This window comes from Schistocerca serialis, chromosome 3, assembly GCF_023864345.2.
Source record: "Schistocerca serialis cubense isolate TAMUIC-IGC-003099 chromosome 3, iqSchSeri2.2, whole genome shotgun sequence".
Lineage (NCBI taxonomy): Eukaryota > Metazoa > Arthropoda > Insecta > Orthoptera > Acrididae > Schistocerca > Schistocerca serialis.
The window spans coordinates 159,942,491-159,956,474 of NC_064640.1; the positions used below are offsets into that span (position 1 = coordinate 159,942,491).

Sequence of the window (13,984 nt, forward strand, 5' to 3'; positions counted from 1 at the left end):
CTAAACGAGGAAGACAAGTAGCAGACATTCAAAATTTTTACGTTCTTTTATCTGTGTATGTGTGTCTTATATTTTAATAGATGTATGTGTTCTTTTTATGTTCATCCATGTTTATAAACTACAGAAGCAAACTCTGAAAAATACTTAAAAAGGGAAGAAGAAGACATGTAACACATGTTTAGATTTTTACGTTGGAATCTGTGTGTGTGTGTGTGTGTGTGTGTGTGTGTGTGTGTGTGTGTGTGTGTGTGTGTGTGTGCTGATTTTCTTTTAACATATGTTTACGTTGTTTTTATGAATACCTGACTAGGCATAGGTATGTATTCATTGACGAGCCACCAACCTCTCAGTCAAATGGTTGTGTGTGACATGTCATGTGACATTAAAAAATCAATTCTACTTCATCCTATTCTGTTATAGGGTATATCATAATAAACATGGGTTTGCAAACGAACCGTCTGCGAGATTATTGCGAATGTGACTTGTAAATTATAGAGTGTAGCAGTCAGTCGTCCTTTTTTAGATTTTATTACACAAATCCAGATTTGCGTAATAAAATCTAAAAAAGTCACATAACAGTCGCTGAGTGCACCCACTTTCCGAATGGAAAGTAACCTGATATTGCCAATGTGCCCTATAAGCCACGGCTCACTTCAGTATGAAATATTGTCGTGAACAGTACTCATGTACCAGGGCTGTTCGGAGACTAAGGTCCGATCGGTCGCGAAATAAAAACCACGGTGAAAATCAAAAATTTTTTATACGCAACAGTTTGCCACATCTTCCTGCTACCTCTCTAAATAGTCGCCGCTCCGACTTAGACATTTATCGTGGCGTTGTACAACCTTTCCTGTGTCCTTGTCACAGAAAGCAGCCACCTGTGATTTCTGCTAATTCTCTACGCTGATCTGCCTTTCGTTGTCTGTGCCAAAATGTTGTCTTCGTAGCCAGCGGTTCATGTGAGCTGAGATGAGCAATGGAAGGAGCCCATTAAGGGCTATATTGTGGGTGATCACACACTTACCATCGAAAACGCTGCAGGAGCGTCTTTATTGCCCCTGCAGAATGCGGCTGCAAATAGTCTTGAAGAAAGAAATGCACGACAATTAAGTTATGTGGGCTACATAGCTTCAGGCGAACTCTCTCACCAGATCCACATACTTGGAGGGAGACACTGTTGTTTTAGGCAATGCTACGTGATCACTTTGCGCTCTGAACTGAAAAGAGCGACGTGAAGCGATCGACAGGCACACTAAAAACACTGTCCAACACATCTGTGCAAAGTTCCGTCAGATTTTCACGGTGGTTTCCATTTCGCCCCTAATCGGACCTTACGTATTTGAAACGTAATCTTTTCGTACAATAAGTCCCAATCTAATTGGGCTCAAATTGGAGTTTTGGCTATTAATTACGGCACGCCCTGTACGAATTTTTCAGCTGAATATATGAGTTAACTTGCCAGATAAACGTTGCTGCTGTGTCAGGGTTCTCGAAGAAGTTGGGGGTGAAAGATTGTAAGAACCACACACACGACTGACGTAGTGCAATAGAAGTTTGGTTGTTGCAGCGGAGTTCCCGTTCATTTCGTACTACGTGATCAACAAGAGCCAGACGGACCCGGTGGACTTCTTCCGTAACCTGCGCGCGGCGTCTCTGCGGAAGTTCGACCCGCGCAGTCTGCGCTACACGGCGGCCCACACCCTCGATCTCTTCAACGAAGTGGCGACGATCGCGCGCCCGCCGCTCGATACCCACTCCAAGAGGCCCAACTCGGCCGCCACCGGCTACATCATCTCCGTCTACAAGGTGTTCGAAGGCGACGACGGCGAGAAGTTCGAGAAGAACTGGCTCTATTGGACAGGTAAATTACACTTCGAACGCCGTGTCTGGTAGTAAACGCGACCTATACGTCGCACTGCACTGTAAGACAGTAATAACTTGTTTTCAGCATTGGTGTTGTCGAAGAACATCTTGAACTCTGCAAGTAAGAAAGTCTACCGTATAGACGAATTAGGCGGCACCTTATGGCACAAAAATATGGTAGAGTTAAATTTTAACTCTAAGTTTAGAAAATTTCTACAAACCTGTTTTTCTGTCCATTTATGTTCTTGCTCGTTTTGTTTCCTGACCTACACAATACAAAAGTATTGCTCTTTTCACCACGCGAGCACCCGTCACGTGTGGTTCCCGAGGCTAGCCTAGGAAAGTGTTTCCAATACACCGTGCACAAACTTATAGTGTAGTATGTACATTATAAGCATTTTCTATCGTCTCTCTCCCCTAAGTTGATATTTCTTCCATTTAGTGGATGTTTCAGGGCCTCTTAAACTCCTGTAATAATTATATGATTATCGTTATTATTCTTACTTGCACCAATAAATGAGTGGACAGAGGGCTGGGCTTTCGTATCGCAGTTTACAGGTTCAGACACATTCGAGGTTGTTTCTTTTCCTTGGACTAAAAAATCCACCTTACGCCACGTCACGTAAGCATACAGCCTGTAATAGAACCTAGGAATACTTTCATCGTATTCCCAGCAGAACAGAATTCTCGGATTTTGCAACCAACTGGTAGAAGAGGAAATAACTTTGGCAGGATTGCAACCAGTATACTTTCATGCAGTATACAACCGTTAGTCAATATTTACTATTGCTATTTCTTGAATTTCCTGTTGTTGTGAATTTCTTTTCCTATGCAAGCGAATCTCGGAGTTGTTTCTAAACCAACTTCTATTGCATCATAATTCTCTATATTACCCTTCAGAGCACCGTAATTGTTAATTATGTGCTTGCAGGTGTTCTGCCGAGTTGTTGTTTCCATTTTATGCACAATATCTGACCAGCCTAGGCGTCTTCTTCAGATTCTGAGAGTTCTGCTGTTTTCTGAACTCGTTGTGTGGACTCCAACCACACTGCGAAATGCCGTTACTCTAGCACCGATTCCCGACTCCCATTACGCCTCCTGATGTTCTTTTTTTTCAGAGACTACATTGATATTCCGTGAAACGCAAATTCTCCCAATTGTGGTGGCTGAGATGGCAGGCTAGGTCTTAACAAACTGAGTGACGGACCCTAGGCATTTTTCTGTAAAAAAACATTCGGCCCCATTTATTAGGTTTTCTGACAACTTTATTTCGAAAGATTTCATAATTATGCTGTCCCAGAAACTTGACGTTTACACAATTATATTGGTCTCATTGTATTTCATTTAATTAATATATACGAAACACTGCTCGGCATCAGCTGATTTCCTAGGCTGCTCTAGTCGTGTCTGTCAATGATGTTCATTGCATCTCTCCTCAACTGTTCGATAGTCTGTCCCACGTAAGACATGCCACATTCGCATCGAATGCGATGCACAACCAGCTTTCAGAGACTTACACTATCTTTAACATTACAAATATGAATTAATAACAAATTATATAAGAAGAGGCTAATGTCGAGGTACAAAGTCAAGTTTCAGGGATACGTAATTTAAAAAATCCCTCAAAAAAAGATGTCAGAAAGCCCTATAAACAGAGACGAGTGTTTCAGTTTAAACAAGGATTAGGTTCCAGCACTTGGTTTGTTATGATCTCGCCGGCCATCACATCCACCACAACGGGGAAACGCTGAGAGAATGTGCGTTTCACGGAATATCACTGCGGGCTCTGGAAAACTAAAGAGCATCAAAGGGCTTAGTAGACGTCAGAAATCGAACTCAGCTGTAAAAGGCGACGCGAGACCAACAGTAGTTCACAATAGCAATCGAGTCCAGAGCGATCACACGTAACAGCAGAACTCGTGGCAACTGAAGAAGGAGGCTGAGTCAATCGTCAAAATATTGTGCATAAAGTGGAAACAACAACTCGGCAGACATTCACACCGAGGAAACGTGACACCCCCCTTTCTCTCTCTCTCTCTCTCTCTCTCTCTCTCTCTCTCTCTCTCTCTCCCCTTAACGAAACTTAATGAAAGACTAAAACTACTCCCTCCCTCCCTCAAAACAAGCCTTGTAAAGCCCAACGGCACCGACCGACCGCCGTGTCATCCTCTGCCGTTAGGCATCACAAGACGCGAATAATGAGGGGCATGTGGTCAGCACACCGCTCTCCCGCCCGTTGTCAGTTTTCGTGACCAAAGCCGCTACCTCTCAGTCAATTAGCTCCTCAACTGGCCTCTCAAGGACACTGTGCACCCATCTTGCCAACAGCGCTCTGCAGACCTGGTCGGTCACCCATCCAAGTGTTGGCCAAGCCCGACAGCTCTTAACTTCGGTGGTCTGATGGGAACCGGTGTTACCACTGCGGCAAGGCTGTTGCCACATGAGAGATCATATCACCATAATTTTACCTTTTACAAATGGTTCAAATGGCTCTGAGCACTATGGGACTTAACTTCTGAGGTCATCAGTCCCCTAGAACTTAGAACTACTTAAACCTAACTAACCTAAGGACATCACACACATCCATGCCCGAGGCAGGATTCGAGCCTGCGACCGTAACGGTCGCGCGGTTCCAGATTGTAGCGCCTAGAACCGCTCGGCCACTCCGGCCGGCTTTACCTTTTACATTTCTATATTAATGGGGAAAAGGGGGGGGGGGGGTGGTCGGGAAGAGGATGCCCCGCGTACAGCGTCTAGAACCGAATCTGCACTGGACCTGCACGAAAAAGGAAAATTAGGGCTTCACTTCCCGTCAACAATTACATCATTAGTAACATGGGGGACTGATGACCTTAGCTGTTTAGTCCCCCTTAAACATCCCAACAACCACCACCACCACCATTAGTAACAGAGCACAAGCTCTGATTGGGAAAGCATAGGGTAGGAAATCGGCCCTGTCCTCTTCCGAGGAACCACCCCGCCATTTGCTTTAAGCGTTTGAGGGAAACCACTGCAAACCTAAATCTGGATGTGTGGACGGGGATTTCAATCTTGGTCCTCCTGAATTTTTTTGCTTCATCAGAACAACAGAGTCAGTTCCTGGTGGCTCGTCAAACGAATCCCCAACAGTACTACCAGATCTGCTGGTCTCTAACATGACTCTGTGCCGTCAGTGTAACTGCCAGTGGTTATGAATTTTAGCTTTTAGAATAGCCTATTAACGTGCAATATAGCTCATATTATGGATCCTATAAAAAGTGGTCACTGGTCTCTTGTACACTGCTAATGTTTAAAGCTGTTATCTTTTTAAAAATTGTTGACAGTGGTCTTTTTATGGCAATGAAACACTCCACTTCACTACACTAGAAGCGGTAGGACTTCCACTGGCAGAGAATAAGGTAGTACGATAGGTAAGTGTTGCCGTGTGGAGTAAGATAGCAGCGCGATTTGTGGATTCGTATTTGGGAATGTGTAATGAGAGACAGAGGTTGGAAGGAGACATAGAATTTGGGGTAAGGGTTATAGTACCCACGGGAAGCGGCCAAGTCTCGTGAGTTCAAAACATGACAAAGAGAAAATTACGAGACAAGAGATACTGGTCGCCTAGGTGCGAGAACAGTTCTTGGAGGGAGATTATATAAAATATCGTCCGGCAGGAGTGGCTGAGCGGTTCTAGGCGCTACAGTCTGGAACTGCGCGACCGCTACGGTCGCAGGTTCGAATCCTGCCTCGGGCATGGATATGTGTGATGTTCAAATGTGTGTGAAATCTTATGGGACTTAACTGCTAAGGTCATCAGTCCCTAAGCTTACACACTACTTAACCTAAATTATCCTAAGGACAAACACATACACCCATGCCCGAAGGAGGACTCGAACCTCCGCCGGGACCAGCCGTGTGTGATGTCCTTAGGTTAGTTAGGTTTAAGTAGTTCTAAGTTCTAGGGGACTGATGACCTCAGAAGTTAAGTCCCATAGTGCTCAGAGCCATTTGAGCCATTATATAAAATGTCAGACGCTCCTAAAGGCATTGGTGGAAATACTGACCAGAGGCCCCAGGGTGGGAACGGTCGCGTATAGCGACAACACTGTAAGTTGTAAAGACAAATGATACAATTGCAGACGAGGAGCAAAGGTAAGGTAGGGATAAAGGGAGAGAGTCTTTGGCAGAGCCTATAGTAGGCCTAAGACATGATTTAACGACAGGCGCCTCACTCCCTCCACTCAGCATCCGAAAAATAGTGCACAGTTACAACCAATGAGATGGTGTGGGCCCTTCGACAACATGCTATATCAGGGACTGGCAGGGGGAAAGGGGAAAACTGAATAAAACTCGACAGCAGGATCCGCCGAGGGGTCTATTTCAATCAGAGTAGGAAGTTGATGGTAGAATCGCAAGGGCAGTCGAAGAGAGTAGACATGCAGGGCAACGCAGAGTTATCTGCAGTAGTTGGAGAGCGGCTGGTGGAATCCTAGTCGTTTAGCTAGGGACTTCTGTGTGTCGTGTCGTGGGTGTGGACTCAGTACTGACAGTTCCATTTTAAGTAGACGGTGCTAATTAGTCACCGTCTCTGTGTAAAGACTTGGTCTTTTCATGGGTACAGTTCCTTTAGAGCATGTATATCAGGAGTTGATACTACTTTCTGAATAAAGTTAGAAATTGTAAAATATTCATAGTGTTTGTCATTTCAGTACCTATTCGAAACCCTACCTTTCATAATAAGGATATTTTAACAGCATAGTCGGGTCAAGACTCCTTCGCAATTAGGTCAACCGACTATTAAAAGCCGGCCGGTGTGGCCGAGCGGTTCTAGGTGCTTCAGTCTGGAACCGCGCGACCGCTACGGTCGCAGATTCGAGTCCTGCCTTGGGCATAGATATGTGTCATATCCTTAGGTTAGTTAGGTTTAAGTAGTACTAAGTTCTAGGGGACTGATTACCTCAGATGTTAAGTCCCATAGTGCTCAGAACCATTTGAAATGTTTTTGACCATTAAAAAATGGAAGATAAATGTCGGAGAGTACTTCATTGTGTGGGAGAGGGAGACTATTGAAGTTGCATTGGGAGATACTATATACTGTGCATAGGTGTGGTGTGAGTGGGATGCGTTGGTACAGGCTCGGATCGTGACAGAATTGATAATTGCGGGAGAAGCGAAGGGTCTACGGAGTGAAATATGGTTCAAACGGCTCTGAGCACTATGAGACTTAACATCTGAGGTCATCAGTCTCTTAGAACATAGAACTAATTAAATCTAACTAACCTAAGGACATCACACACATCCATGCCCGAGGCAGGATTCGAGCCTGCGTCCGATGCGGTCGCGCGGTTCCAGACTGAAGCGCCTAGAACCGCTCGGCCACACCGAGTCAAATATGCAAGGGTTGATAAGTAGGGAGGGGAAATTGAGGAGCTGGTAAATAATTCTAGTAGTGTAGGATAAGCAGGTGTGGCGAGAAAGACGGAGTTCATAGTTTCAAGGCTTTGGAATGACAGATAGAAACTGGAAACATTAGAACAGAAGAGGATGGGTCAGATCAATACTTCGTAGATGTTTATTCACATAATCTACGTTTCTACAAACATGTTGTTGACTCGACACCTGAGAATGAGTCAGGTATTCACCTACAAGGATCACTGGACTCGCATTCGGGAGGACGACATTTCAATTCCGCCTCCGGCCATCCTGATTTAGGTTTTCCGTGATTTCCCTCAATCGCTCCAGGCAAATGCCGGGATGATTCCTTTGAAAGGGCACGGCCGACTTCCTTCCCCGTCCTTCCCTAATCCGATGAGACCTATGACCTTGCTGTCTGGTCTCCTTCCCCAAACAACCCAAACCAACCAATCACTTACAAGGATATGAGAATAAATTGTACTCTGATATGGTGTTTGGCTGCGCAGGTGCCAGGATGCTGTACCGGTACCTGCCCAAGTCGGTGGGCCTGCGCAGAATAACGCTGCACAAGTCGCTGTCGAGCGGCGACAAGATGTACCTGCTGCTGTGCGAGTGCTCCAACTTCCTGGAGAACCTGTCGGCGGCCGCGCTGCTCCTGCCGGCGCTGCGGGCGCGCCTCTGCGGCTACACCGGCCTCTACCGCACAACTGCCTCCTTCTGAGCTCTCCAGTGCGTAATCTTCAACTTTAAATTTGCTCACTCTTTATTGTAACTCTGCAATGACCATTGGTTTCTCTCACCCCCGCCATACACTGAGGTAACAAAAGTCATGGGGTACCTCGTAATATCGCGTCGGACCTCCTTTTGCCTCTACAGCCGTCAATAACTGCGAGAAATGCTGTCGGTGCAGGATTTTGTGCTCGAACTGACCTCTCAATTATTCCCCATAAATGTGCGATGGGATTCGTGTCACGCGTCTGGGTGACCAAATCATTCTCTCGATTTATCCAGAATGTTCTTGAAACCAATCGTGAACATCTGTGGCCCAACGACATGAAAATTCTTTCGTTGTTTGGGAACATGAAGCCCATAAATGGCTGAAAATGTTCTTTAATTAGCCGAACATAACCATTTCCAGTCAATGACCGGTACAGATGGACCAGATGACCCAGTCCATTCCATGTAAAACAGCTCACAACGTTATGAAGTCACCACCAGCTTGCACATATTGACAACTTCGATCCGTGGTTCAAATGGCTCTGAACAGTATGGGACTCAACTTCTGAGGTCATCAGTCCCCTAGAACTTAGAACTACTTAAACCTAACTAACCTAAGGACATCACACACATCCATGCCCGAGGCATGATTCGAACTTGCGACCGCAGCGGTCTCGCGGTTCCAGACTGTAGCGCCTAGAACCGCACGGCAACTCCGGCCGGCTTCGATCCATGGCTTTGTGGGGTCTGCGCCTCACTAGAACCCTCCCATCAGCCTTTACCAACTGAAATCGGGACTCATTTGATCAGGTCACGGTTTTATAGTCGTCTAGGGTCCAACCAATACGGTCACGAGCCCAGAAGAGGCGCTGCAGGCGATGTGCTGTTAACAAAGGCACTCGCCTTGGTCGTCTGCTGCCCATTAACACCAAATTTCGCCACACAGTCCAAACGGATACGTTCGCCATACGTTCTACATTGATTTCTGCTGTTATTTCACGCGGTGTTGCTGGTCTGTTAGCACTGACAATTCTATACAAACACCGCTGCTCTCATTTTTTTAAGTGAAGGCCGACGGCCACTGTGTTGTCCACGGTGAGAGGGAATGCCTGAAATCTGGTACCCTCGGAACACTCTTGCAACTGTGGATATCGGAATGTTGTATTCCCTAACGAATTCCGAAATTTAATGTCCTATCCATCTAACTCCAACTACCATTCCGCGTTCAAAGTATTTTAATTCCCGTCGTGCGGCTGTCACGTCTGAAACCTTTTCACATGAATCATCTAAGTACAAATGACAGCTCCGCCAATGCATTGCCCTTTTATACCTTGTGTACGCGATTCTACCGTCATCTTTATATGGTCATATCATTATTCCACGACTTTTGTCAACTCATTGTAGAAGATATAATCCGTTTTGTCACAACTATCCTCGAAAATTAACATCACTGTGAGTGACTTACTGCCATTCTTCAAATCACACTACCTGTCTGTTCCCCATTTCTCCTACATGGCACCGCCACCCAAGCTTAGAAACACTCCCATTTCACCTGCCGAGAATTCTTCCGGGATGTATGACCGTGGTCCATGGAACTCTTCTATCCCTGACGTTTCGTCCAAAGCTACGTTGGGCATCTTCGGAGGTGCGACTGGTTGTGCTGAGTCTTGCCGACTGACGAGTCGGTCGTCGAAGAACGGCCTAAATACCGTGGAAAGTGGGCGTGGTCTGGATTTCACGTGATAGCAGAGGTAAACCTTGTCAAGAATAAAATATAACTACTGATCATAGTACGTCAAAGATAAAAACTTCTCACCGATTCTGTAGCGCCACTGCCCATATATCGCTGAGTTTCATAGCTTCTTCCAACGTAGCTTTGGACGAAACGTCAGGGATAGAAGAGTTCCATGGACCACGGCCATACAACCCGGAAGAATTCTCAGCAGCTGAAACATGCGGTCGTGAAAGCCTTCATTGTATGACGCCCATATCACTTACTCCCGCTTAGATACCCTAAGCCCCAATGCTTCAGTCGTACTGAGCAAAATCCGCCTTCAACCAGATAAGCTGACAAATTGCGTCCTGCACTACGTCAGCTCCCCGCCCATGTCCCATCTCTATTTTCCTCCTCACTATCTTACTATTCCAATCTATCCATCTGTTTGACCTGGAAGTGATTATGAAGTCTCTGCGCTTCATTTACAGCCAACTTACCGATGCACCGTCCATGGAGACCATCACCATCATATTATTTTAGACGTCAGCCAACCGTAGCCAGGGTTTCACATGGTGAATAAAATCTTCCGCACTGGTTGTTTAAACACTTTTAATAAAAAGTCACTACTGCTTTCGCATCAGTGGATATGTATCTTAGTATCTTGTAAATTTTTTTTTACACACACACAGCCGTAGCGTGGCAAAGTAAATGCTAAGAGCCAAGTCCCATTGGTCTTCGTCGCGGTTACACCAATAGGGTGCTAAAACCGGTTGTCTATGCCAGTTTAATCACACACATCCAATTTTAGCACGCTATTGACTTACTTTGCCGCACAAAGACTGTTTAAAAAAAATAAAGAAACTCTCATCTAAATGTGCATCTCCACTGATGCAAAACCTGGTCATGACTTTTTAATAAAAATATTTTAACAGCCTGTGCGGAAGATGTTGTTCACCATCATCACATTGTCACCTGTTTTAGTAATATCACATGTTTGCTTTGCCATCTTTTGATGTTTGTTTTAACTACATTGGACTTTAAAAGTCTGCAGGGCTTACAGTAGTTACACAATGCTACCGATATGCCTCTCTTTCAGGAAATGGAGTAACAATAAAGAAAAAAAGGTTCCTATGCATGACAAAAGGTTTGAAATCATTGCTCTATCTATGTATCATTTCTTTAAGTAATTCCATGTTCCCTCTTCATGCTCCCCTTTCTTTCTGGTAAATCCGTACATTTTTTCTGTTTAACCAAGGCCCAGTGCTATTCATTAATCGTTCCACTTCTCTAATCTAGTCAAGAGAAAATTATGTTCCTCTTACTCCTCAATTCTTTCCATGACATTTTAGGTAATGTCATGGTACTGACATTTGATTTTTAGCATTTGATTTGCATTTGATTTTCTGAGGAAGTAATTCACGCATCTCCTGTAATGTAAAAAATGATTTATTTTAGTCGGCTTTGTCCTTTATTACTATGCTTGAGAGAGTACATGGAAAACACTGTACTGTTTCTGAAAACAGCCATCCCAAGCACCCCAATTACTTGTAACTCAGAAGGCAGTCAGGGCAGGATATCGCAAAAAACCTTCCTTGCTCAGTCAACTGTCCATTTGTCTGGCTCCATTTCATTCTCATTTTATATTTCGCTGCGTCATCCACTCCAGTCTGTTCCCAGATTTATTTGTTTCCTGGCTCTCGTTGTAATTTCCAAAATATGTATCTTCTTTGATCACTGAGCGACTCGAAATTTTTGAATGATTTCACATTTGAACCACATATTTCACTACTATTAGTGGAAACTGGTAATAAACAGTGAATGTGAACTTTTCCTTTCGGATACATCAAAAACTTAGTTTTGAAAATTCTTTTTCTTACCAAAACTATCCTACGCAATTTTCACTATTTTACTCATTTTTTTATTACTCATTCACAACTTATCCTTAATTGTCTCAAGTAAAAAACGTATCAGTTTAATTGTAATATAAAGGAATTGCATTTGAATATGTCGAATACACATTATTTTAGTCTTTAACCTCCTCTTTCAAATGTTTTTCCATTAAGTTCTTGCATTCGTCAGAGTTTATTTCCACTTGATGAAAATGGAACAACATCCGCAAGCGATTTAGATACACTACTGGCCGTTAAAATTGCTACACCACTAAGATGACGTGCTACAGAAGCGAAATTTAACCGACAGGAAGAAGATGCTGTGATATGCAAATGATTAGCTTTTCACAGCATTCACACAAGGTTGGCACCGGTGGTGACACCTACAACGTGCTGACATGAGGAAAGTTTCCAACCGATTTCTCATACACTAACAGCAGTTGGCCGGCGTTGCCTGGTGAAACGTTGTTGTGATGGCTCGTGTAAGGAGGAGAAATGCGTATCATCACGTTTCCGACTTTGATAAAGGTCGGATTGTAGCCTATCACGATTGCGGTTTATTGTATCGCGACATTGCTGCTCGCATTGGTCGAGATCCAATGACTGTTAGCAGAATATGGAATCGGTGGGTTCAGGAGGGTAATACGGAACGCCGTACTGGATCCCAACGGCCTCGTATCACTAGCAGTCGAGATGACAGGCATCTTATCCGCATGGCTGTAATGGATCGTGCAGCCACGTGTCGATCCCTGAGTCAACAGATGGGGACGTTTGCAAGACAACAACCATCTCCACGAGCAGTTCGACGACGTTTGCAGCAGCATGGACTATCACCTCGGAGACCATGGCTGCAGTTACCCTTGACGCTACATCACACACAGGAGCGCCTCCGATGGAGTACTCAACGACGAACCTGTGTGCACGAATGGCAAAACGTCATTTTTTCGGATGAATCCAGGGTCTGTGTATAGCATCATGATGGTCGCTTAGGTGTTTGGCGACATCGCGGTGGACGCACATTGGAAGCGTGTATTCGTCATCACCATACTGGCGTATCACCCAGCGTGATTGTATGGGTTGCAATTGGTTACTCGTCTAGGTCAACTCTTGTTCGCATTGACTGCACGTTGAACAGTGGATGGTACATTTCTGATGTGTTACGACCCGTGGCTCTACCCTTCAAAAAAAATGGTTCAAATGGCTCTGAGCACTATGGGACTTAACTTCTAAGGTCATCAGTCCCCTAGAACTTAGAACTACTTAAACCTAACTAACCTAAGGACATCACACACATCCATGCCCGAGGCAGGATTCGAACCTGCGACCGTAGCGGCCACGCGGTTCCAGACTGTAGCGCCTTTAACCGCTTGGCCACACCGGCCGGCGGCTCTACCCTTCATTCGATCCCTGCGAAACCTTACATTTCAGCAGGATAATGCACGACCGCATGTTGCAGGTCCTGTTCGGGCCTTTCTGGATATAGAAAATGTTCGACTGCTGCCCTGGCTAGCACATTCTCCAGATCTCTCACCAATTGAAAACGTCTGATCAATTGTGGCCGAGCAACTGGCTCGTCACAATACGCCAGTCACTACTCTTGGTGAACTGTGGTATCGCGTTGAAGCTGCATGCGCAGCTATACCTGTACACGCCATCCAATCTCTGTTTGACTCAATGCCCAGGCGTATCAAGGCCGTTATTACGGCCAGAGGTAGCTGTTCTGGGTACTGATTTCTCAGGATCTATGAACCCAAATTACGTGAAAATGTAATCACGTGTCAGTTCTAGTATAATATATTTGTCCAATGAATACCCGTTTATCATCTGCATTTCTTCTTGGTGTAGCAATTTTAATGGCAAGTAGTGTATGTTAAGTTAATATGCGCTCCGTTGTCGTTTCCTCACTTGAAGTATTTGAAAATGTCTGCTAGGTTCGCTGTTATTAGTTTTAATACAAAATGTCCTCGAATGAGATCAATTTCAGTTCTGAATTTCAAATTATACTAATGAAGCCTGATGAAAGATACAGTTTTACCATGTATATTTTCAGTATATTAGAACAAGTTGAGTCAGTATTTTGTCTTCCAGTGGCCGTTACCATATACTTGCCTGAAGCTAGGCCAAAAGCTTTCTCAAAAGCCATAAATCTAAAGCAAAATGATAATTCTTCGTAATTGCTCTTCTCTATGTTTCGTGAATTGCAAGAATATCCACGTCTAAAACCAGCTTCTTACGTTGATTGATTAAAATTTAGAGTTTTATCTATGCATTTTGAGATAATTTTTGTGAATATCATCTATATAACAGAAAGGGAGTTGATCGGTCTGCAGTTTTTATGACTTGCCTCTCTCGTTTCTTTTAAAGGATGATAATTACTGCCTTTTTCCAGGTTTGGGAAGTT

The 13,984-nt window shown here is 44.4% G+C and overlaps 1 protein-coding gene across 2 annotated transcripts in view; it reads left to right on the forward strand.

Annotated features, from left to right (window-relative positions):
- LOC126469865 (uncharacterized) overlaps nucleotides 1–13,984 on the forward strand; it is a 407,514-nt gene that overhangs the window by 360,455 nt on the left and 33,075 nt on the right. For both annotated transcript variants that reach the window (XM_050097174.1, XM_050097175.1), the window contains 2 exons: nucleotides 1,568–1,861; nucleotides 7,767–7,989. In XM_050097174.1, coding sequence (XP_049953131.1) covers nucleotides 1,568–1,861; nucleotides 7,767–7,981 — 509 coding nt within the window. In that variant the 3' untranslated portion in view covers nucleotides 7,982–7,989. The remainder of the gene's footprint in view (nucleotides 1–1,567; nucleotides 1,862–7,766; nucleotides 7,990–13,984) is intronic.